A 27,342-nucleotide genomic window follows, 5' to 3' on the forward strand; every position below is an offset into this window, starting at 1 on the left:
GTAAATATAATAAAGCCTTGGGATGCTGAAAGAGAAGGAATGCTGATACGGAATGGAATGGCCAGGGTATTAGAAACCTAAAGAAAAGAGAAGCACTTGAGGCATGTTTTCAGTGCAGTGCTTGTATTAATACATAAGTGGCTCTTTCGGGATGCTGTGACCCCTGATCAGATCGGGTTTTGACCCCGATCTTTGGATTTGTCAGAAATCGCAACATACTCTTTTTAGTGTGTGTGTGTGTGTGTGTGTGTGTCTATATATATATATATATATAGTATATAATATATATATTATATCTGATTATATATATATATATATATGCTCGTGAGCACACTCTTAGCAGGTGCTTTCATAGACTGCTAATAATATTTTCTAGTGGTTTTACAGATCTATTTGAAAGGCGTATATACAGTATTACTGTAACTATTGACAAAGAGTATATCAGATTATTTCAATCAAACAGGTTAGTTTAAATAACTTGTCACGTTCCCAACTGGAGTCGAACTCTGTGCCAGGCTCAGCTCGGACTGGTTCTGTGAACACCATGACAGGCCTGTGCAAATCTCCTAAAACATTTTCTAAAACACATTACAATATTTGTTGCAGTTTCATAAATATTCAATTTGTATCCCAAAGATCAGCCTGCTTCCAGTAGCTGTGACTCTTGGGTCAGTTTCTGCTCACAGGTGTGGGTGACAGTTGGGTGACAGTTTTTAAAAAAAAGACTGATACAAAAAAACTTCAGTCTTGTTGGCTGGGCTCCCATCTCTGCATTCTCATTTCCATTGTCAGTGGGCAAACACATTTTAACTCAATCTGGTCCATCAAACAACCCTTGCAAGCAAGGCCTTCCATGCAAAAGGATCTAATGACTTATAGCACAAAAGGAACGTGCCAGAACCGGCTGTGACAGATTGTTACATGGCGGATGAAAAGCTGATATATTCCAATGATGAAAGGCTAATGTCAACAGAGAAAGGTGTGTGAAGAACTTCAATGCAATGTAAACGATGGTAGTTGTATCAGTGATTTAAAGCTTTATAATATTGTTAGTCGTGACGGTAGACATGGAAGCAATGTTTTTAGTATGAACAATTCTTTAAATAGTTACCTTACACTTGCTCAAAAACATGCTTTCTGAAAGGAACAACAAATTTAACATTTAAAAATCTATGAAAGAAATGACTCAAATTAGTTTCTCGCCCCTTTCTCGCCTTGCTTCTTTTTCCTTTCAGCGTGACAAAACTAAAGACGCTTGTAGAAAGACACAAACAACCATCCAGCTGTATAATCATTATCATAGTTTTAGTTGGCCATGTGCAGAAAATTAGGTTGCGACTTCCCGTTAAAAAATTCTGCCGTATGTGCTCATTGTAATAAAAACCAATAGGAATCAAAGGTTCCAAACTGTAAAACCTTTACTGCTCCCACGGGGAGGCAGGTGTTCTGCACAGAATAGATTGTGCGATTCCAGATAGCAGTTATCTGGATACAAGGGCACTGCAGAAACAGCAGCATCATGTATTAGACAGGTACGATGGGTGTATGTCTGCTGACACTTTTGATAGTTTGCTGCTAATTAGTTTACATTGCGGTATTGATTCCCTAAGATCCTGCGCTGCTTGCTGCAACATGTCTTTAAGATGTTAGTGAGGTGCTGCCTGTTGCTGCGTACCCGAAGCAAGTGTTGGGCTAATGAGACACATTTTCTTATCAGCTGCTCATTGACGTGAACTTTATTGAGACACCTTTTTTAGAAACGATCGAGAAAGGGTTTGTAAATAAACAACTGTTTTTTTTTTATAAAATTAATTATTCGTAATACAAAAAAACTGTGAGTTATATGTGTGTGTGTTTTTTTTTTTTTTAACTCATATGAACTCTATAGCTCTATTAGAATAGAAGTTATTAATGAAAATGGCTTGTGTTTGCTGGAAATGAGTGGCTCCCAGGTGAGGCTTCACTGCAGGAAAGGCTGCTTTTAACATAAATCGGCAAAGGAAAACACCCCAGGGCACTTTACAACAAATTGCCTGCTGGAGATTTATAACATGCTTTTCAATGTTAGACTGCACACGTCTGTTGTTTGCTTTGGGATTTTTTTTTTCCCCCTCCTCGTTTCTAATAAGTTTGTGCTTTTCATGTAGACTGAAAAAGAGTTTCATTTTCCATAGTTTTATATACCGTTAATAATAATTCAATACATACGGCTTGGAGAAAAATCAATATTATTTTAACAAGCAAATTATTCCATCATTTCAGATGAACACTTAAACCAGTGTTAAAGGAGATATTGCATTAATTAAACTAAGTAACTCAATTGAATAATCTGTTTTGCTCTTTATAAGGGAATGGTAGTAACCCTGCCAAAGGCTATGGGGTTTTTATGTACATTCCTTTGGTGACACGGCAGATAATGTACAGAAGACTCGCACAACACATAATTATCAGTGACATTTTAAGATGGGATTTAAAACCAATGCACGATTTAGATGGGCTTTTTCTTTAATGGTGTATGCTGGAGAGCGAGGTCACTCTTCCGCTGACACTGTGGAAGCTGTGGCCCTCCTCGACTGAACCCTGCTTGATGTCCGCTGAGAAGAACTCATGCGTTCCTTCGGTTGCCTGCTGCTTCATTTCCTCCTGGGAGGCAGTGGCATGATAATTTCTCATTTCATTCAGTTTGCTGTGCAGAGGTAGCTAAGCCCACTGATAAGATCTCCTTAAGACCTGACAAGTTGTCTTAACAGTTTCTGCGGGCAAAAATCTTCTTTCGCTATTAGCACTCTTAAAAATGAATCCATGTATAATGTATTAGCTAGGAGGGCTTGGTGACTCAGCGGTTTAGAATGTGTGGTGATCTTTTACCAGAACTATAGTTATTTGCCATAACACTGGCAATGGAGTGCAGAGCTGTTAATACACAGGTATGAGTATAAAAGAAAGCTTTGGGAGGAGTGATAAAACGATATTAACTGGTAAAATCACAAGTGATGTTTTCAGCTGACACGTTCGTAAGGGTGGGGATTGTAACTTTTAGATTTTACTTTTCTTGGTGACACATATGCTCTCCTTTTCAGGATTATGACTATACATCACTGCAGTTTACTCACCACACTACACAAGAGCACAGAAATGTTCTTGAGTGCAATGTATTAAAAGATTTCTAAAACCTGCGTTATTAGCAAGGTACTGCTCCGTTACCATACTTTAATGGTTTCAGATTATTGCAATACGGCATTACCAAGCATCCATTTTAAACCAATTTGAAAGATAACTCCAAATGAGTCCCAATTACCGTACATTTCTAAATCAGAAAGGAAGAGTGGGTGCGTAAAACCTTTCAACACACTTCATGCACCAAATTGCTCTGAATTTGCTTTGGAGTGTGGAAAAGGAACAGTCCTTGTTGGGTGCCCTGTGTTACTCTCATTAAAAGGGCTGGGAAATGTGTGCATGCCTCTGTTTTGTAATCAGCATACCTGCATAATGGAAGACCATCAATTATTTGTTATGAGGTCAGAAGACTGCACAGGGAATGAGGGGATATTTATCTGCAATGTAGGCATCGGGCTGCATTTAAACACCGCTGCCTCAAAAAGGGCAGGAGATCATTGTTGCGATGTCAGTTCTGATTTGCGTGTGCCCAGCTGAGATGAGAGGATTTCATTTACTGGTAAATGATAGATCGGTGCTTTGCGTCATTTCATTTATTAAAACAACCAGGTTTCAGAAAAAAAAAACATCATCTTATTGTGCAACCACCCAACAGATGCCCTTGCGATCAATATGTTCTGTTATCATGAAAATAGCAGCAAAAGAAAAACCAAATCTTTTTGTCGAGAGAAAAAAGAATATAATAAAATACAGATAATAGATTACAGTAAAAAATAAAAAAAGAAGTGTGAGGTAACACAGTGGACAGATCTCACTTGTATCTATGCTCCATTTCCAAACACAGCTTGTAGTTCATTTGCCATTTCTCATGCAGGTGTAGGAGAAGGCTAATCCATAAAGTGTTAATAAAGTGTTTGTATATTGCACCCTGACAGAGATGTGGAGATAAGGAAGAGTTAAGGTATGACTTTCCAACCAACGACCCTGGAACTTGATAATCTCCTTCCTGTAAACACTTACACACACACACACACACACAATGTCCACACAACTATCTAATGCATAGGTGCTGTCACGGATAAAAAAGTGGGGGGGCTCTAGACTAATGTTGGACCAATAGACCTGTGCATAAAGACCCTTCGTTTTGTATGTTGCAAACACAAGGGCAGCTCTTACTGCTAGTAACATTCTATAAAGAGGTCAATGTAAAGCACCTGACTTTATCCTGAGCTTCTGTTACTACAGCTCAGGTATGACGTACAGGAGGGTAAAATCACAAATTTGCATACCCTTCCACTGTAGTAACATGTCCATAAACATTAACCCTTTAACTATTGCTTATCAAAGTAGGCGTCTGAGAAACATAGAAAATAGCTATATTAACTTGTTTATAATTCACAGAACAAAACTTGGCAAGAAATACATTTTTTGACAAATAAAACAGTTTAACCCTGGCATAATTTTCTCAAACACCTGGCTGAGCAAACAGACAAAGGGTTAAAAACAATCAATAAGAACACTGCATGTTTTTTACTGCTGTTCTGATGCTGGTCAAGCACGACAGGATCTGTAAGTTAAAATCGTTTGTACTGGGAATGCTCTTCATTTAAACTGTAATAATATCTGCAGGGATATATGTACTGATGTATATTCCTACCAAAACGACTTGCCTTAAAAGTGGCACTTGTGCCGACTTAAAAATATCGGTTAACAGAACAGATTGACTTAATGAGCCTTACTTTTTACTCTAGCAAATTATGTGTTGCACACTTAAAATATTTGAACTCAGTTTGTGTTGAAAGAGTCATATTTCTAACACTAAAACAGTAAGAAACACAAGTAAATTCTGCACTCTTGTTCCTGCATCTTCCAATGAATGCTACAGTGTGCAAGTGTATTTTACTATCACTTTCATATGTGATCGTCTTTTTCAAGTAATACAAAAAAACTAAGGGCCTCGTGCACTAAACAGCAGTAACCAGTTTACCACGCAGTAAGCCCATTACTGCGTGCTTTGTATACCTGCTATATTCCCTAACCAGCGTCAAATGACTGTGCACACAAAATGAACCGTGTGCAAAAAGATACCACGTGCAAATTGTTTACATACAATTAATAATTCTAATCCATGGAAGTGTATTCAAATTCTCTCCCCTAATACCGCGAGGGAGGGACTTGATATAAAAAACATATTTACTTAAAGGTGCTAATTTTCTAAGTGTCTCAGTGCGTGTTAAGTTTATCGCTTATTGAAACCAGGCGGTGTCTGTCTAAATCTCAATATAAATAAAGCAAACCACAAGTTTTGCTGTGTGGGAAACATGATAAATGCATATATTTGCTTTCAGGTACTGTATTTAATTTTTTTCCAGGATAAATGAGTGCCTGTGTTCCACAGAACACTGCAAATAAAATATCAAATATAGGCTGCATAGGATGTATTTCGTTGGTTTTGTGGATTAAGAGGGCAATATTTTAACATACGGTACTGTAATACTGTACCTAATGATGTAATTCTGAAAATGCAACTTAGCAAAAGATGACTGCACGTGAACTGTATTACATAATAATTTCCTTTATTCCTATTCCAAACGGTGTTGCTTTCTCAATGCAAGATGCATTGTAGGAATAGACAGTGCAGTATAAAATCCCATGATGTACTGTATTTGTTAAATTATGACGTTATACTGCCAAAACGGCCAAGAGATAGTCCTGCTCTTTTAACACATTAATTATTTCAGCCCTGAAAACATTAGCATTTTTGTCTTGGAAAAGACAACAGTGAATACTGTAAAAATGTACCTGATTAAATAAACTCTGATGTGTATCCACTTTCTGTCATGCAGATTGGTGCTGCCGATTCAATCTGGCCACATCCAGCTAAGACATTGTTATGTTCCCTTCTGTTTTCCTTTCCCATAGCCATAGAAAGTGTGTTCCAATTTAAATTAACTGTTGTTTAAGAAAAGAAAACCCATTAATACACAACAGCGCCACACCGGCATACAGAGACCATTAAAAAAAAAAAAAAATTGGCAGCTTTATTTTTTCCGAGTAAAAGTATGGGGCTCAAACTATATACCCACAGTCGTCCCCCCCCCTCCCCCATCCGAAAAGTGCAGGGGCCATGGCCCCCGTGACCCCTCAGGTGGTGGCGCCCTGATCTAATGTGAACAACTTCACTGTGCCAGGCGATTAACAGTCCTGTGAAAATGAACATAATCCTTTGATTCATCTGTCCACTTATATATTAATTTGTTTAGTCGAGCATCATGCTTCAATAGCTGCTTATTGTGACTTAAGTGCTGTAAATAATTAGGTTGTTAGACATAAGGCAACATCTTCATGGTGTGCAATAGACAAGTGCTCTGTGCGTTAACATTAAAAACCCACAGAGATAAAATATTCCAGACCGGGAGTTTTAGAAAGAGTTTGGAGAGTACTGAAATTAGACTAGGAGCTTTTGAATTATATTAGTGAGCTGACATATCAATAGCAGGGATGTGAAAGCCAAAGTTAAATTCAGTTTTTTTTGGAGGCTTGCATTTCATTCTCAGTCCGCCCTCCCACACACACACACACACATCACATTACATATTTCATGCCATTTGGTATAGTCAAAAAACCCTCCGACTTGAAATGTAACACCACACATGTGGCGATCGGGGGAGGGAAGTGGTGTGTTTGGGGTGGGAACAAATGAAATAAAAAACACACACTGTAATAGCCTTTGTCTGTGTGTAGGTGAGCTCCATTGAGGCAGTGAGGTCCTCTAATAACTAAATCACAAATCGTCACGGTTGCGTTTTAATACAGCGGGCACATATAATATTATGGTACAAATTTATATCAGCTTTTCCCTTTAGCTAGGGGGCAGCAGTTTCGGCTAAAACAAAAGGATTTCTTGTGGTGAGGATTTTGTCTTGAACCCTGTCTTTGTTTCCCACGGTCTTAAGAATCCGGCTCCGTATTGTGGAAGGTACAGGGACATTCAGATCGAGCTTGCAGCATCAGTGTGGACAGGGGGGCAGATCAGTGTCCCTCCTAAGGAAGTCTGTTCCAGTCCCATTGATACGTATGCCATGTAAAGCCTTTGGATCAGATGAACTATTATCTAGGGCCATTAAAATACATGACTTCGGGAACATGCCACACTACATCTTTCCAGAACATACACACCTATTATTACTATTATTATTATTATTATTATTATTATTATTATTATTATTATAAATAACAGAGATCATACTCGGGAAATATGCGCTATTGAAAAAAGTGTTCATTTTCTTTGAACCTGTTTTAACTACAGATGTGCCCTAGTATTATATGCACAGGATGGTTCTGTGTTTGTATCCCTTCTAAACAGATGTTGCTAGCAGTGCACATTCTAAACAGCTGTTGCAGATTTCACACGTCAATGAATTCGATCTATTACTTTAAAGGGCTCACTACATGGTTTTGTTTTATTTTATTTGGGGAGGGGGGAACCATGTGGCGGTTATTATTCCTACATGAATGGGAAATCCAATATTAACAATCTGGCAGTTTGCTTCAGAAAAAAGGAGCCGCTTGCAATGCCAGTGCAATAAACGCAGATCTTAACAGTAATATGGGTTTGTAGAGTAAGTAGTTCAGATAAATATAGCGTTACACATCCCGAGGCGTATCTACAACTGTTTAAATAACGTACCTGCAATTTTTCTTTTCATTTTTAACACCCTGACAACTTGTTTCATTTAGAACTTTAAAGTTTGTTTCAAAGCTCTTTTCAAAATGTCTGCTCTAGTGCACAGTGTAAGGATTATTACCCACATTGTCAAACATGTAAAAGTCAGAGCACTGTTATGGTTTTTGTGGTGGTGTGTTTTTTTTTTTTTTTTTGTTTTGTTTTTTTGTTTTAATTGCGCTTCCTACAGTGATTTAGAGGACACAACTCAAACTCCAGTGCACTAAAGCAGACATTTTATAAAGGGCTTTGAAACAGACTTTAAAGTTCTAAGAGTAACACGTTGTCAGGAAATTACAAGTACATTGTGTATTAACAGTTGTAGCAACACGGGGCGTATAAAGTTATATTTTTCGGCACCCCGCTACTTACTCTTTAATACAATGCTCTAAAAATAAGAACTGTAATACACAGTAGACCATTGTGTCGTGCTCTGTTATTTGCACTTTCAAATCAGTTGAATCTCCAAGGTACCTGTTAACGTTTGTAAATTAATTCTCCCTAGCTAGTAGCACCTTTACGAATGATTCTTGCAGTACTTAATACCTCTAGAAGTTCAAAATTCCCACAGGCTGTGAGCACATGTTTTTATGATTCACATTGCTGCATATTCTTTTTTTGCATGTACCGAGAAGGTTTAAGCAATTAAAAAAAAAACATTATTTCAAGACTTTTGGACAAAAACCCTTCTTCAGCTAATGAAGGTTTTTTTTTTCTAAAATACAAACTTTTTAAATCATTTAACCGTTTTGTGTACATGCAAAAAAAAAAACCTGTTTGTTTGTTCTTTTTTGTACAGTGCAGTTCTACCTCCTTTTAAACACATTTACACCAGTTGAAGTTGCTTGTACTATTTAAGCTTTAGGCAGTCTCAGCATTTTGGATGTGAGTTGGGAGTAGAGCTCCGATGCGCAGCTTCAGCAGTGTGTCTAGCTAGTGCTTCCCCTGCTCAGAGCTCATTGTTACACAGGCCTCGAAGCTGCCAATTCTTCTTATTTTTAAGGAGATGTACTGTTTTATTTGTAGGGGACCAAGTAGAACATCGGTTATGTCCTTTTGGGAGCACATTCAATGCTAGAACAGATGAAGCATACTTGCTGAGAATTGGAATAAAGAAATAAGGAAAAGTCATGAATTTAATTGACCCTACTTTACACACACACACACACACACACACACACACACACACACACACACACAGTCAATGTTTTCAACATTTGATTGCATAACCAAAAGTCCATCTAACAGCTGTACCAAATGCAACATATTTGTGTTACAATGTGATGCCACTGCACATTGAATACAGTGTATGTGATCTATGAATTTCAATTTCAAAAAGTGAAAATTAAGTTTAAAAAAAAAAAGACAATAGATCAATCAAACCTGAAAACTTAAGATACAAGTCCTTAAGGAAAGATCACACACCTTAAAATTAGCCACTTCAAAAACACTTGTTATCTTCAGCTGAAGGTGCCCTGGTTTGAAGAATGATGTGTGGCAGGGACCAGCTTCTCATCCTTTTGAAGATAATAACTTTAATTTGATTTTCCTTTTTTAATCACAGTAATCTTTGACTTCCAATGTTATTGAATGACCAGATTCAATGGATCGAGTCAAGTGTGCTCATTGTGGTTGTTGTGTGCGGATATTGAGAACACATCAAGATCAAACAGTGATCTTGAATCAGTAAAGTAAAATCAACCCTTAGGGAACCAGGACGGCATACTGAACATGTTTTTTGAGGTAGGAGAGAATCACAAAAGGAGAGTCATGAGATCTTGAAAACTGAATTGTAATCATTCCTTGACTGGCACCCCATCGACCAAAACAGCTTTCCTCTATCTGCTAGAGTTGGCATGATCTTCTATATGCATTTTACCTCACTTATATTTCCACAGTTGTATCTAGACTGTAATCTTTGCTTTATGCATCAGAAACAGCTTAAACACGTTCCATTAAAAGAGTCATCTCTAGCAATCGGCTCAATACATCAACATATCATCACCATTTCCCAGAAGAGGGCGATTGTAACTGCTGTACGAATTTGAAGGCTCTAATTGAAGGATCTTACTGCTGTATTTGTGCTGTTCTTTTTGATGTTTTTAAGTGAGCGTATTAATACAGAGGTAAGGACAGTATTAAGACCTGCAACTGTTTAGATTGTAGTAGAGATTGACGCAGTCTTTTGAACTCTCAATTAGAGCTCCAGGTTCAGGTCAAACTGATCAGCTTCCATTCTGGTGACCAAGCATGGTTCAGTCTGTTTAAGCAGAAAACATTTGACCAATTAGCCTCCTGCCTCCCTAATTGTAAGCCATGCAGGTTGGAGGAAGCATTAAAATGAATGAGCCTCCTGGCTCCTGTGTTGGTTCGTCTCAAGTGAAGAAGCAGTCTCTGTGTTCCAAACATTGCCTGCTCTTGTTAACTCTGCTTTGAAAAGGTTGATAACCTTGTCTTTTAGTGGGATTCCCTGAGGGGATCTCATCATCATAATAAGTTGTTCTTGTCTGTCAGTTCTGTGTCTCTGAAAGCCCCAAAGACTGGCTATATTTAGAGGCCACGTCTTCACTGTATTTTCTTCCATATATTCCTGTTTAACTCTTTAAGGGCAAGGTGTTTTGATATCTGAAGACAAACCCAGGCTGTTCCTTCTTGTGTTCATGTATTTATTTTGTCTTGTGTAAATACATTCACATGTAATATGTAGGTTGAATTGCAGGGTAATACTTGATTATTACGTTATGGAAAACATATGCACATATTCAGTAATGTTTAATACACTGATACCATAACGACAAGCTAAAACACTTCATAAAAAAAATAAAATAAATAAAAATTCATAAAAAATGTACAAAGTACTGGGTTAACTCAATTTAATATGCTAATGTTTTGAGATACAGGTTCATTTTTCTGTCAGTCTTAATGTTAAACATATATTGCGTTAAATATATGTATTTAACAATTGCATTTTATTTTTGTTATTATTGTGTACTCTTTTTAGCATACAGTCTAACCCTATGAAATGCAACTTTACCCTTATAAAAAATGTATTTTACGGTAATATAAAAAGCCTAAAAACTGTTTAAATGCCTTGTAAAGCATGGCTGTGCATTAGGAAGCTCGATAAAAATGCAGTCAATGATATATAACGTTTTTGTAATTTGCAAATCCACCTGGGTAAACTTTTATACAAGTGCAGACTGGCAGAATGAAGAATAACACATAGATCAAAATGAAGGAAAACAATTATCCTACTGTGAGTGTTATACGCAGAGACTCTGATGATAAGTCTTTCTTTTTGTTGCCTGCTGTGTAAAATAAGCTAATCCTGGACATTAAAATTAAAGACCACCCAAAAAATAGAATTAGACCACCCCAAATACCTAATAAAAAAAACAAGAAAAAGCCTTGAAATATTACTGTATGTACTGCCAGTTGTGAATGAAAACATAATCAAGTTCAAATAAATAAATAGTGAATACCAGAAAGATTATACATTTGCAGTGCACAGCATAAAGGTCCACAGTTCTAGATAATATAGTGCAGTATTTAAAGATTGTCATAAAAGCCTTAATAGGAGATCCATGATACCTCATCTGATTTGCCTGGATGAAATCAACAGATGACTCGCCCTGATAGCATTTGCTTCTGGAGTAAATTGCCTATGGGACTCTTCCAGAAATTTGCCATTAGATGACATTTGCCATGGTAGTGGTAGAGGAATATATAGATGTACAAGATATGTGGCTGTTGTAGATTAAACCATTTACAGTTTAAAGTGTTATTGGTTGCCTTACCGTGTGGATTGCAGATTGAAGCACGTCAGAGTTGTTTCTTGGTCGTTTTAAACCACTAGCATGCTTTGGTTCTCTTCTGCTTTGATTTTCTTTCATGGAAAACTTTGCGCTGAGACAAACGCAAAAACAAATCGGCTCCTTTTGATTCCAATAGGATTTTTTTAAAAGTGAACACTCCCTGACACCCAATGGCTAAATGTAATTTTATTCCATCCAATTTCACTAACAGGTAACCTCTTAACTTTCTGTGCAGCTACTGTCGTTTCAACCCAGGTGATACAGCGTGCTGTAGAGTTGATGGTGCATTTTGTGTTGCTCCTAACAGCTGAGAGCTCACGCAGTGGACATGAATGGAAACAAAGTGGAGAACCCCATTGACCTGTACATCTACGTGATTGACATGAACGACAACAGGCCAGAGTTCCGCAACCAAGTTTACAATGGCTCAGTGGACGAGGGCTCCAAACCTGGTAAGGACAAATTGGTAACAACAATATCTACGATTTGTTTTAAAATAACCCTACTCTAAATCCTATATCTAACCAGCACCATTATAAACAGGTATTACCAGGAAACAGGGGAAATAACAGATGATTACATCATTCTTGTTGAATACTACGCCTTTGCTATAAAGCGTGAACTCACTGACGTCTTTAATAGCTTCGGCTGTTGCAGCCTTTTGTCAAATGTTTGTTTAAATATTTTATCTAGGAGCATCTGAAATCGATTGTATATTTATTGATAAACATCCATTTTTCGTTTCTCACGTTTTTAATTGTAACAGATTGTTGCTCGATATGTATAAATACAACAAACTACATCAGATTCAAATAAGTGTTCACCCCACAGATATACCACCGTGGGCTCTGATATTGTCTATCTAAACTAAGCAAGGCTGGGCTGAGTGGGTGTTAGTGAAACAGCCTAGAGGACACTGGACTTACTGGGACACATTTCAACCAGGACCCTGGAGGCACTCTTGTGATAGAGGGGATGCCTTTTGAAGGATGCATTAAACCAAGGTCCTGTTTACTGTAGGGGACTATTAAATGCTGTATTTTGAAAAATAACAGAACATGTGTTGAATTGGATCTAAGCTGCTTCAGTATAAATACACACAGACGACAGTAGAGCACTGGACACTTGACCACATAAGTAGGTTCTTCTAAGAGACAGAGATACATTGTTTTGCCTGCAGCTGCTATAATGGAGAATTTCAAAGCACCAGACCTAGACTAGCTAGTTTCAAAAGACAATAGGTTGCGAATTTCATGCTTAGAGTTTATCTGTGTGAATTTAACAACAAGCGAAGTGCAGACACAAGTTGGTCCATTAACCCTGAGGCTCTTATAAGATCAAACACAGGCAGTGATGAGGGCTTCTATTAGCGAATGCTGCTATAAATCTAAAACTGTTTCTCACTTCTGCTTGCAATAGTCCCAGGTTACTTAAATTATGGTTTTACCTTTTATAGTCATGATCAGGTCTGGCCCCTGGATATTGATCAGTAAGCCTTATGCCAGTACTGCATAGTGAGAGGATTGATGTTAATACCCCAGGCATGTTCTGTGTGAATGTAATTGACAGCCCAAGCTGTTTTTCTATTGTTTATTTATAGTAAAGCAGTATGACTAGAAAATTTTCTACTTTAGGAACACAGTTTGGACGCCTGCAGTACTTCCCAAACCATTGTGATTTGATTTCAGACGCAAGCTGGTGGAGTTCTCCCTGAAACCACCGGATACTTTAAAGCCATGCTCCCCGGACCTGACCCTCAGCTCCTTGGTGGGCAGCCTGATCACAGAAAAAGTGTTTAAAACTGCTCTGGATGTAATGCAAAGACTCTTGAGCTGGAATTTGCAGCTCTCTCAGTCAGAATGCCTTAATAGTGGGTTTCTGGATGTTTTGACTCTGGTGTGTGCTTTTAGACAATAATTGGATGTTTATTTGGGGCTATTCACTGGAAAGCTACAATTCTGCCAACTGCAAACAACAATAATAATAACATTAAAAAAAAAAAAATGTGCTGGAGGTTTTTCAACTGGGCTTTTAGAATATGTTAACTGCAGTGTCAATGTAACTGCAAAGTACACTACTGTCTAGTTGCATACATTTATACCTGGGTGACAATGAAAACAATAGTTTGGATTTTGAACAAATGGTCCTCTTTGCTAACAATTCTGGTGACTAGTGAGTAGTTTATTTGTTAACCTTAGCCTGGCTCTTTGTTTGCTACTTTTTTCCCCCCATAACATTAACCAGTAAATGTTACTCCACAGTTATGCAGGCAATTCATAGATGATTCACGAATGCATGTAGTTCGTAACTATGAGATAGAAGAAACAAATATACTCTTAGTATTGAAGTAGCTGTTTCAGATTTCCTTCTAAGATGCTTTTGGAAACTATTACTAAAACAACTGCAGCTGTTCTGACTCGATGTAAAACCTGTATATCCCCTAACTTTGAAATAATGAAAAGAAAACCCTAAGCAAATCTGGGCTATTTATTTCCACAGGGAACTCTACAGTACTGGGATGGCAGTCAGTAAATTGGATATTACCTAAACTAACTAAGCGGGACACTGGATCATGATAACTGCCAGCGTTTTATATATTCATGTATTCAAGGGAGAACTGATAAGCAGAAAATCTGCTTTATTAATTTTATGCAGTGTTTCAGCTTTCACCTTCAGGTAGCAAATATTCCATCTGAAATCTATTTGAGTTAGTCATAACATTTCAACAATGGTACCTGCTTTGAAGACTGAGTTATTCATTGAGTACAGCTTGGGCATACACATGTCTAAGTCAGACGGTTCTAAAATAGACTCAAGGCAGTGCAGATTGTTAGTTTAATATCAGTAAAAATACATGCATTCTCGTGCTATGCAGTAGGACCAAAAATTGAAATGTACCAGTTATATAAGCTACAGCACACCTGGGTATACCCCAACAGACTATGCCGGCCCTGTACTGTACACCATTGTATCCCAGAAATAACGGTACAGTCTTAACATACAGTTTTCGATATAAACTTCGTAGAAATGTGCATAACCTGGAAGAGTGCTTATTCACATTTCTTCTCGCAATGGGATTTATAATAATGCCAGTCCCAAAACGCAGATTCATTAGTAGTCAGAATACACTCCAGAATAGCAACAGCGCTGATAGACTGTTTGAAACAGGTGGTAAAATCAGAGGCACATAAAGGTTTATTCCTAGAAACAAAAGGAGAGAAAAAGCTCCCCCAGCTGATGGGCCAAAGAGGGTTGCTCGACCCTTTACGTCAATGACTTGTACCTAGGTTATGCCAATATAGAGATAAACGAGGTCAACGCTAATGAAAACGGTCATTTTTGCACATTTGAAACCCATTCTCATCACATGCAGTGCAAGTTTCACAGCTCTTCTATTGCATGCATGCCAAATCATCGCTGTAACCCTTTTCTCTGTCACATATTGTTTCTGTACCATTAAGCACAAATAGAGGAAACTGAATTGTATCCAGCTGGAATGCCCCTTATATGACTTCAGAGGAGATATAGAGAGAGCAGGACATTGAGCCATACGCTGGAACAGAATGAGGGAGACATATCATTGTCATTAAAACGTATTACCAGCTATACAGAATGAAGGGGTCCATAGATCACTTAGAAGAAATCCGCAAACTGGTCTCAGTGGCAGAACTTGAATAGCACATATTGCGTACAGATATGTACAGCCATGCAAAGGGCTAGGCAACAAGGTGACAGGACACATTGCTTATAACAGCAAAACAGTGATCACTTCATCGCTGGGTGGTTGTCATACCAGCATCTCCAGGGACCTTTTTTCAACAAGGTGAATTGCAGTCCCATCAGATTTGCTCTTCAGAGTGACGAGGAGCAGGCTGGTAAGGAGGAGGGCAGAAGGAGTGAGAGAAGTGTGACTAGATGTCCTGATTGCATACATTACTTTACAGCTCTGAGGGCAGAAGTAGCGAATATCCAGACAGATGGTGGAAAATAATACTTATGGATTGGTCTCAAATACAAATGCATTAAAACTATTTTATTTTAGATTTGATTAATTTTTTAACAAGTGAATGTGTTAAAAGACCAGTTTCAGCAAATGGAATGTTAAAAAAAAAAAAATTAAAAAACCCCCTATGATAGGTACAGAAATATTGTGTAAAATCATGCTAATTGCACAGTAGAGTAATAGGCTTTGATAAATGGTGGTCTTGTCTCTTAACTCTTTTAGCTTGCCCCTGACCACTAATTTCTTGGCTTATTCCATTGCGATTTTTCAACCCTAGTTTTGGATCAAACCCATAACTCCCCTCCACGAGGCACATAAGCAGCTACTAGACTGGTAGCTGTACACATAGATGTGTGATAGGGGCAAAACAGCTCTCACTAGAAAGCTGCTCCTTCTGAGGCTGCCTCAGACTATAGCTCATTCTTGCTGAGTGCTCGATGGGATCAGACCACTGTTTCATCTGCCGTTAGCATGTCAGACCCGTTAGTTGCTGCTTCAGTTTAAAAGGGGATTTGCATTACCCTTTGCAATAACAAATCATATGCTGGGGCCACATGGAATGAAATCTGGTCATCCCACAAGCTTGATCGCTTTGTTAGCTGCTTAAGTGAGATTTAAAAGGATTTCCAAGACCTTAAAACGTTTATAAGCACTTTTGATTATTTTTTAGGATTTAGCATATTGTGCAGCACTGAGCAAAGATGCGTAAATAAATAAATTATGGTTGAGCTCACATGCCCTTTTGAGGATCTGTACATAAGTAAATAAATAATACTTTTAACATTCACTTTATAGTATTTTAATCCTGGGTCTAAATTCTGTAAGTGTGGCAAAATGTTTTTTTTTTTTTTTGCATGCCTCTAGCACAAACTTATCCAAATCGTGCATTACAGAATCATATAATTCTCTAACATAAAGTACTATCAAAAATACTTCAATTTATATTTAACAAAAGCGTTCTTAAAGAACGGTATTTAAAACAGTACACTGATTTGGGTTGCAGACCAGAAAAATACTTTTGGATAATCCATTACTGGCAATGGTATCAAATTGACATTATGGATGAACTGACTGCACATTCAGAGTTTGTAGCAGTTTACTCCTTTCAGTTTAATTGTAGTGTTTTTCATTAGGGTATTCTCTTACAGTACACACTTAAACAGATTTACTTTTTCTTCACCAGTCAGACACCCGTTATTGCACAGAGACTAGCAAGGGAGAGACTCGAGCAGCTTTGGGCGAAGGAATAATACCACGCCCCAGAGCTCCAGTGTGACTCCAAGCATGAGGCGCATATGAATAATAAAAGTTTACATTTTGAGCTTCAGTGATTTGAGTGGAAAGCCAATTACAGAGCGGAATTAGGTTTCAAATTAAATAGTAATTTAAGAGGCTGAGAAATTAATCTTTTCAGGCTCACAGTTGAATTTTCACACCCCTTTGTACAATGAACCAAATTTAACCGTGTTTAGAATTTCACTTAATGAAATGAAAGGGGGGGGGGGTGTTTGACATGTTGCGTTTTGCATTTCCCCCCCTTGGTGGAAAAGAAAGAGACTGTAAGGTTGTATTAACATTTCTCTCGATCTTTGTAGCTCATCGTTTTACAAGCAGAGATTTCCTTTAAACAAGTAAAAACCCTCCTTTAAAATGTAATGACGTTTGAAATCGAAGTTTCATTTGCAGTTATATTCTGACATACACTATCATTGAAATAACAGTGCTATATCTGGAATTACAGTGCAGATGAAACACACTCTGACTAGACCAGTCCCGGTCAGATCCAGCATCATGAGCCTCCTTGCTTACCCAACAAAAGGGAATTCTGCTAAGAGTGGCCGAGTGGATGGGGTGCACTGGCACCTATTTGAGAGAGAGTGCAATAGGCGTTTCAGTTAACATGGAAAATGCAAGGTCCCTTGAATGCCCAAGATAATAAAAGATAAACTAAAGTGCACAATTTTAACATTATGAACTTAAAGCTAGTGCATTAATTTAGTAAATCTTACCTCAAGTGCCATTTGCAATGCCTGACAGATAGCTCACTTGCAGTAATATATCTGTGTATTAAACCCAGGAGAGTGTGCATCACATTGCTGTTTTTGTCTTCAGGTTCCTACGTGATGAAGGTGACGGCGGTTGATGCCGATGATGACACCACAGCCAATGGGATGGTTCGATACAGGATCCTGTCCCAGTCCCCACACAGCCCTATCCCCAACATGTTTACCATCAACAGTGAGACCGGGGACATCGTCACAGTGGCAGCTGGACTGGACAGAGAGGTGAGTCTGCTGGGGCACTGGACCCACAATGAAGAACAATTGTCCCACCCAGTCAACAGGCATCAGTAGTACATTGATAAGTTTATGGGTACCGCTGCACTTGTGTGATTGCTGCTACTGATGGAGGTAATGTTAAATCTAAATTTAAGCAAGTGTTCGGTAAATTGCAGCCTCGTAACAGACAGACTAAGAAAATGTTTTTCCTACTTTCACATTACTAATATTCAGGTGTCTGTTCTTGTAATAAATTACATTAATGACTAGAAGGTCGCTTTCTATAATGACAGTGTGACTGACAAGTCAGTCATCATCCCTGGGCTGCCGTTATCAGTGTCAGTGTGTCTGATTAAGTAGATAATGGGTATTGTGTCACACATGGCTCCCAAGGGAAGGTTGTTTGTATTCCTGCATATTCAAGGCTGTTAATGAATGCCTTGTCCGTGGCTTAAGGAAATTGAGCTTGCCGTCTCAAACACAACAATTGAAAATAGCAATATAAAATACATGTCTTGGGCATGCATTACACATATCAATTACAAAACAAACAAGAAGACAGGAAAAGATTTAGATTCAAATGAAACAATTTAGATTCAAACTCTGTTGCATTGTGCTGTTTTGTTTTATTCAAAACCTTTAAATAAAACTCCAGCTACTATCTATCTGCTGATTAAAGAATTCGCAGCTTAACTTCCTTGATGTCTCAGGCAAGTGTTTTGAATCCCTGTTTAGCAGTGTCTCTGCTGAAGACCTGTTGAATGTACTGTCTGAACTGATTTTACCTTGTTCAGTCTTAGGGATATGGGCGGGGGTAAGCTGCGGAAATAAAGGGGTGAGTGCATTTGCCTGGAATACACAAACTCCAGCAACTGCAATTACCTATCACCCCGTACCTATTAAACCCTAAATAGAAATCCTGCTAAGTTCTGTTGCGACTGTGATGGAAATATTGCTACTATTGCATTGCACTTTGGGCAATTCCAGTCTTTACTTTGAACTTAATTCATCACATTATACCAGGTGTTAAAACGCTCGGGGGTCACTAATTAAGCTCAGAATGGCTTCAGCTCCATCACAGTTGATACAGTTAAGAGATCAACATTTGTTATTTTGTCTGTGCACATCCAGACTGTGCTCTATTGAAACAAGAATACAAAATAATAAATATTTACCAGTTTTCTGCTAAGGACTGCCGGAGGGAAAGCAGATCTAGACATGGGTCTTGTGCAGAGTACAGAGATGTAACAAATCAGCATAGTGGTAATTATATGAATTTGAAACAGAAATTCCTCCTGGCGACTCAAGTTGCAATAATATGACACAACAGTGTTCTTCACACCAGAAATGGGTTAGCATTCTGTATAATGATAGAATCCTAGAGCTAAGCAATTCTATGAGTTTTCATATCAGTCAATTTACCATCTTCCCATTCACGAGTGCTGCTGCCGGGCCTGTTTGTAAGGGCCACAGGGAGAGATCTTGATAACCCAAGCTGATCCAAAAGGGTCAAGGTGGCACAGGAGGTGAGGACCCAAAGGATCCCTAGAATCACTTCTGCAAATATTGAAGAAAGCCTGTCGATTGTCTATGGGTCCCTCTGCGATCTTTCCCATCGTGAAATCAATAATCTTTCTCAATAACTCTACTGTGGCTGTGTATACAGCTGAGGGAATGGGGCACAGGGAGGTTTTTGTACAGATGGCGCCTGTATCCGCAAGACTGGCTCAGATTAGGAAACGCTGCCCAAGGCCTCTGTTTGGAGCCAGCATCTGAGCCACAGCCGCAGATGGTGAGGGCATGTGGGCCAGGTCTGTCGGCAGTGGTGGGGGGGGGGGGGGGGGGGGGGGGGGGGGGTGTTGAGAGAGCCTGAACACTCAATAGGGATACGCAATCAGGTGCACATGTGAAGTGTCTGAAGGCAAACCATATCAGGCTTCCAAAATGATTAAACTATAAGGACTGTGGCTTGTTATTAGTCTCGTCTAATACCGGCTTGCTTTTCTTCCAGCATTTAGAGATGTTTTACCCTTTGACTGCTCGAGTGGCAGGGAATGTCGTACTTGGTTGAGGAAAAATAGAGTTGGAACATAATTGCAAACTTGTCTAATTAGGCAGCACTATGTAAATGCAGCATTTCAACACGAATCCTGGTGTCATGGGGGGTCTTAAATAAGACATGAGAGTTGTGACTGTCTCTTGCCTGCTTCAGTCTGAGCTCTCCTTATTTCTAATCCCATTCATCTGGAGTTGTTTCCTAATTAGAATATTTACGCACTAATTAACAGGTGAATGAGATACTTCAGATCTGTTTTGGAGGCCTAGGAAGGGATTCATTAAGACCAGTGATTTCCTATTCTGATTGTTTTTGCATGCTAATTAAAAAATAGCTCAGGGGTCCTGTCTTTATTCTCTTGTGTTATGTTTTGATTTGTTTTTGCAGGAGGTGGGGGCTTTTTTTAAATAAATGTAATACACACATAGAGACACACACATATATGAATGTGCCTGTCCCATTTAGAGCCTGACTGGTATGCAAGTCAAGCATTTGATTTTTTTGTCAGCACATTTTAATTAGACATGTTTCAGAAAATTATAATTGAGGCATATTTAATTAAAAGCATTGAGCAATTGATTTACAACAAAACCCAAAGGATCAGTTTTAATCAAATTACGTGCCTTAAAATGGGTGTGCGTTTAGTTCCCCTGTCTTCCAATGGAATGTAAAAGGAACACTGCTCCACGTTCCTTTTAAATGTTCTAGTTGTGCTGCATCGTGTTGTTTTGCAGTAATGGCCACAACTTGACAAGGGATTCCGATGGAATATCCTGGAAAAGCTACTCTATTGGAATTTATATGGATTTCCAGACATTATTTTTACCCTCACAAAAAAAGCCTAATACCACAACTTCACAGTATATTAAAAGAAAAGCAAAATGGAACAGGCTCTTGTTGTGGACACAGCAGTGACTGAAGTTATTAATTGGCCACCTTTTGTTAACTGGTCCTTAACTGGTTGATTTTTTGTTTTCTGTTTGACTACCTTAACCTCAAATATAGGTAAATGTTTAAAGTATCCATACATTCGGCTACACAAAATAACCGAATGTATGGATATGTGATTGAGTTGAAACACTAGACTTGAAGCTACCTGTATTCAGTGCTTAATTTGTACAGAAAGAGATGCTGGGGGTCAAGAAATGACAATAATACTGTTCTTGAGAATCGCACATACAAAATCATAACATGTTTATTTGAAAGAGTATTATACGTACTAGTGTTAGTTGTTTACAATCGCGTATTCTAATCTACATCATATACAACATATACAAAAGTAGTAGTATGTGCAGAAAAATAAATTTTAGGCAACCGCAGGACAAATTATAATATTAATTATACATATTATACTTATTTACGTGCTCTATACAGTCTCGCGGAAACCCATAGGACGGGGGGGGGGGGGGGGGGGGTAGTACACCCCAACTTTGATTTTTTGCTCAGTGTATATACACTATTATGCTATGTCTTGCTATGATTTTTCTTAAATGCTTTAAAATGAAATATAAAATTGGAAAGGCATTCAGAGGAGGCCGACATTGATAAAAAAAAAAAAAAAAAAAAAAAAAAAAAAAAAAACAACATAATAAACTTCTCCCTGCTTGAACATTGGTTCAACCCATTGTCCGCACTATCAGGTTTACGTTCAAAAACCCTAAAAAAAATGCAGTTACTGTTCTTGAGCACTAGTAGTAATTGAAGCAGTGGCACTGCAGAATAACAGAAGCCAGTTTTTTACTTCAGTGTTGAATTAGGCTGCAATAGTTGTTTTCATTAAAAACTTGTTGTTATTTATTTAAATGAATGTTCAGCTTTGATTATTGAAGCTTGTTGTGTGCTACTCATTCAATCAAACCAAGCTGTGTAAGAGTTTGCTCGTATCGTTTAAGATGTTTTTCACATCAAATAAGCGTGTTTGTGTATACAAAAATGACAATAGAGTTGCAGTCCTTCATTCTCAGCCAGTTTTCTGAGCTACGTGCCGTAGCGGAGCAGCAGCTGGGGAAGTAAGAAAGGCCTGACTTTACCCTTGTGAATTAATTACAAAACAAATGATGCCATACAGTTGTTAGTTTTAAAAAATAAAAAAAAAAGATAACAAAAAATAATAGATAAAAAGTAGATAACACATATTTTAAACAATCCCTGCCATTGCAAATTCTAGTTTGTAGAGATCACCATTTGGCAGCTAGTGTTGCATGTGCAGCCTAATCCGGACTCGTTTTACTGACAGCCTAGATGTAAATAAGGGACCAGGAGTGGCTGTGTTGAGCTTCTGTTTTTTTATATATTGTATGTAGAAATCCCACACAATGCTACGTGGTTCTCATTTCTGTCAACTGTGTCATTTCTGACTGACCAGACATTGTTTTCTCCTTCGGATATTAGTCCCAGCACTCATATTATATATATATATATATATATATATATATATATATATATATATATAATAATATAATAATATATATATATGTATACATACATGTATGTATCAAGGTAGTTCCAACTCTTTTGTATGGATTAATAATAATAATAATAATAATAATAATAAGGTCTCAAAGTGTTACAACCCTCCTAGAATTATTATATTATATAAACATATGTAAGCAATCGATTTTTTTTTTTTTTTACCAATTTAACCATCCCAGCACACCCATGTGTAGGCTTTCAGAAAATGTCTTATTGTGGACGGCCTGTAATATACCAGAGAAATACAGTCTGGATTCATAGAATTGTGTCTTAAAACCAGATTTCACATTCTTGTCTCCTAAAAAACACATTTAACCTGATTTAAACAATTAAAAAAAATAACTTAAATAGGATGTCACTATGATAGTCAGGAACATACTTTACTGATTAGAGGTTTTAGTGGAGCTGGAGCCAGAGCCGGAGCAGCTAAAAGCAGCTGGAGCTGGAGCAGCAGTGTGGAGCTGCATTGGAGCCTGGAGCTGGAGCAGGGGTCTGCATCAGCTCTGGAGCTGGAGCAGGGGGTCTGTATCAGCTCTGGAGCTGGAGCAGGGGGTCTCTGTCAGCTCTGGAGCTGGAGCAGGGGGTCTCCATCAGCTCTGAAGCCAGCCTGCAGCTGGAGCAGGGGGTCTCCATCAGCTCTGGAGCTGGAGCAGGGGGTCTCCATCAGCTCTGGAGCTGGAGCAGGGGGTCTCCATCAGCTCTGGAGCTGGAGCAGGGGGTCTGCATCAGCTCTGGAGCCAGCCTGCAGCTGGAGCAGGGGTCTCCATCAACTCTGGAGCCAGCCTATAGCTGGAGCAGGGGGTCTCCATCAGCTCTGGAGCTGGAGCAGGGGGTCTCTGTCAGCTCTGGAGCCAGCCTGGAGCCGGAGCAGGGGTCTCCATCAGCTCTGGAGCCAGCCTGCAGCTGGAGCAGGGGGTCTCCATCAGCTCTGGAGCTGGAGCAGGGGGTCTCCATCAGCTCTGGAGCTGGAGCAGGGGGTCTCCATCAACTCTGGAGCTGGAGCAGGTGGTCTCCATCAGCTCTGGAGCCAGCCTGCAGCTGGAGCAGGGGGTCTGCATCAGCTCTGGAGCTGGAGCAGGGGGTCTCCATCAACTCTGGAGCTGGAGCAGGAGGTCTCTATCAGCTGTGGAGCCAGCCTGGAGCTGGAGCAGGGGTCTCCATCAGCTCCATCCTAGCACTGCCTATATTATATCTCCTAGAGTTGTGAGTTTGTAGTGCATCTGTATTTTCAAGGGACCCCTAGTGTAAAACCTTGAATACACCACCCATTCTTATTCAGCACCCTTGATATTTAAAAGTAGGTATTTCCAACGCTAGCTGTAGAACAGTATTTTAGTTTTTTAGAGTCCATGTTACTATGATGTAAGGCAGAGGATTATAGACAGCGAGGTCATGGACCTCAGAATGATTCTTCAAATGTTCCAGCTAATGCCTTTATCAGTTCATAACTTGACCTAAGATCCTGATATTCTTCAGAACACCCCACACCGTAGCTTAATGCTGTACTGATCATACTAATTCATACTTAATAAGGATCTGGGCAGCATTATTTATTTAAAAAAAAAAAAAAAAATAGCCTCTTGGTTAACCCTAACGCCAACCATAGTGCAGTGCATTTGTCTCAATGGATTATAACCCTATGTCTGGGGGCACTGGGAAAATTGTATTTCTTTGTGATAGCAAAGATTGCTTATTTTTTCGTGACAAGTTTAGCAGGAACAGAGATTTATAACAAGAGATCTATAAAACTCATACTCGATTCTTTTGTTACGTGCACAGTGAGTGCAGGTATATTGAAGTGATTATGGATGTGCCTGGAACACTCGCACATTGGCATAGGTTTCACCTGCATTTTCTACAGATTGTTCTATTGCTCCTGCCTTTGGTCCTAACTTGGTGTAAACATCACTTAAAAAGGCTTTTTGTATTGTGTGTTCTCTATTAAATAAACACTGTGCTGCTCTGTTTGTACTTTGCCTGACCTTGGGAGAGCATAGATGACCTGATTTAAAAAAAAAAAAAATTAAAAAAAAATAGCTGTATAAAAATGTAACTGCATTTCCCTCACTGTAATGTGCCTCCTTTGCACCACTTCAGAATGCGCAACTCTTTATTAAATTAGAAACAAAATCTCCCTTGCAATCTGTAGAGGTTACACTGATCAAGCCGCTAGATGAAACATGACTTATAAGTTTGACATTGGAATGTATGTTTCTGTGTTAGAAGCTATGGATAAATAGCTGATAAAATGTACTGCATTTCCCACAGCCTGTAGGGGCTCCCTGTTGCACCACGTCAGAGGCGCAACGCTTTATTCAATTAGAACCAATCTCCCTTCACTCTGGAAGGGTGCCTGATCAAGCCGGCTGAGAAACATCTATAATTGACATTGAATGTATGTTTCCTGGTTAGAAGCTATGGTACTCCGTAGAGGTTCCTATTTTACTATAGAATAACTCTGTTCCTATTTTACTAAGAGAATCTCCTCATGCTGTGTGTCCAAACTAAACGAATCAAAACACACACAAGCAGGGCAGCGCAGTACCTACAAGAAACAATCCTGCTATAGTAGAACTTTCAATCAGCACACATTTCTTACAAAACATTGCATGGGACTTTGTCCAGCCCCTTATGAAATGTACCTGTCTAACAAAAATAGTGAATGGGAGTTCTCGACACAAAAGAGGTAGGTTGGTGAGCTGCTTCTAACTTTTTTGTCCAGTGTACTTTTCATTTAGCATTTCTTTGCCAATGGGTGCATTCAGTGACCTCTTGTGTCCACAAGGCTGTATTGGCGCTCGATTTCTAAAGTTAGTACAAAGAAGCCCTCTTACGGCAGACAGAGTGATTGTGATCAGAGCTGGATGTCTTTGTTTTAGAATCCCCCGCAGGTCGCGGCACAGAGATATCAAGATTGCAACGTGTTAGAATTAAAAAAACACCAAAAAAAAAAAAAAAACGTATAACAAAACAAGGCTTGAATACTTGAAAAAGATTCCAGTAGTTTTTTTTTTTTTTCCCTCTCAAAGGACAAAAGGTATCTTCAATGCTAAAACTGTAGTCAACAGCCACCTTTTTTCAAGACTATTTTTATTAAGGCTTGCCTGCCTGCCGGCCATCTACCATGTCTGAAAATCTTGATTAAATGAGGCAACAATATTGCAGTGGCGCTAAGGGCTTACTAAAGGACGGCAATGTAAAGTACTATATTTTACCTCCTTACATGTTATTGGTAGCTGCTGTAACCTGCCTTAACAACTGCATTTTATTATCACCCATGAAGCTGTGATTAGAAGTGTGCAGATAGTGAGCTACACACTTATCTGAGCTGCCAGAGGGAACTACAAAATGACAGCCTTCAACTATTTAGTCCTGACAAAAGCATTTAGAAATTTCAAACAGCACAGACCTTGGCATGCCCTACTTGATTAATTATAGTTTTAATAGTAATACCGTGCTATAAGAATATATAATATAATAAGGCATTTACAAACCCTATAATTGTTTTATAACATGACACCAAGCTTAACATTGGTAATGTCATTACAATGTTATTGTTATAAACTGTTATAACTTAATTACAGCCATCCCAACCTACGCATTATTTATAAATAGATCCTTAAATGTGACCATCAACTATCACGTCTTTCATTAGAATTTTTGAAACGTGCTGTATTAATGTTTTTTAGTTGTGTATGTTGCTGTTGAAACAGATTGCCATATCAATCCTGGTGATTGCTTGACCAATATATGTTTTGCTCTAGGGAATGCTTTACTCTTGATGGGGTAATACTCATATACATTTGCTGCCATAGTAACCAGAATGAAATCCAATTGAGACAGACGGTACTGTATATACACTGAACAAATATATAAACGCAACATGCAACAATTTCAAAGATTTTACTGAGTTACAGTTCACATAAGGAAATCAGTCCATTGAAATAAATTCATTAGGCCGTAACCTATGGATTTCACATGACTGGGAATACAGACATGCATCTGTTGGTCACAGATACCTTAAAAAAAAATAAAAATAAAAAAAAGGTAGGGGCCTGGATCAGAAAACCAGTCAGTATCTGGTGTGACCACCATTTGCTTCATGCAGCGTGACACATCTTCGCCTAGAGTTGATCAGGCTGTTGATTGTGGCCTGTGGAATATTGTCCCACTCCTCTTCAATGGCTGTGCGAAGTTGCTGGATATTGGTGGGAACTGGAACACGCTGTCATACACGTCGATCCAGAGCATCCCAAACATGCTCAATGGGTGACATGTCTGGTGAGTATGCAGGCCATGGAAGAACTGGGACATTTTCAGCTTCCAGGAATTGTGTACAGATCCTTGCGACATGGGGCCGTGCATTATCATGCTGAAACATGAGGTGATAGCGGCGGATGAAAGGCACAACAATGGGTCTCAGGATCTCGTCACGGTATCTTTGTGCATTCAAATTGCCATCGATAAAATGCAGTTGTGTTTGTTTTCTGTAGCTTATACCTTCCCATACCATAACCCCACCGCCACCATGGGGCACTCTATTAGCAATATTGGCATCAGCAAACCACTCTCCCACACAACGCCATACACGCTGTCTGCCATGTGCCCAGTACAGTTGAAACTATGATTCATCCGTAAAGAGCACACTTCTCAAAACTTGAGACATCTGTGGCATTGTGTTGTGTGACAAAACTGCACATTTTAGAGTGGCCTTTTATTGTCCCCAGCAAAAGGTACTCTTGTGGAATAATTATGTTGCTTAATCAGCTTCTTGATATGACACACCTGTCACGTGGATGGATTACCTTGGTAAAGGAGAAATGCTCACTAACAGGGATGTAAACAAATTTGTGCACAAAATTTTTTTGAGAGAA

The 27,342-nt window shown here is 38.8% G+C and overlaps 1 protein-coding gene across 1 annotated transcript in view; it reads left to right on the plus strand.

Annotated features, from left to right (window-relative positions):
* LOC121320181 (cadherin-4-like) overlaps nucleotides 1–27,342 on the plus strand; it is a 260,158-nt gene that overhangs the window by 207,887 nt on the left and 24,929 nt on the right. The window contains exons 5-6 of the mRNA XM_041258433.1: nucleotides 11,966–12,110; nucleotides 17,774–17,946. Of these exons, the coding sequence (XP_041114367.1) occupies nucleotides 11,966–12,110; nucleotides 17,774–17,946 (318 nt within the window). The remainder of the gene's footprint in view (nucleotides 1–11,965; nucleotides 12,111–17,773; nucleotides 17,947–27,342) is intronic.

Source organism: Polyodon spathula, chromosome 8 (genome assembly GCF_017654505.1).
Source record: "Polyodon spathula isolate WHYD16114869_AA chromosome 8, ASM1765450v1, whole genome shotgun sequence".
Lineage (NCBI taxonomy): Eukaryota > Metazoa > Chordata > Actinopteri > Acipenseriformes > Polyodontidae > Polyodon > Polyodon spathula.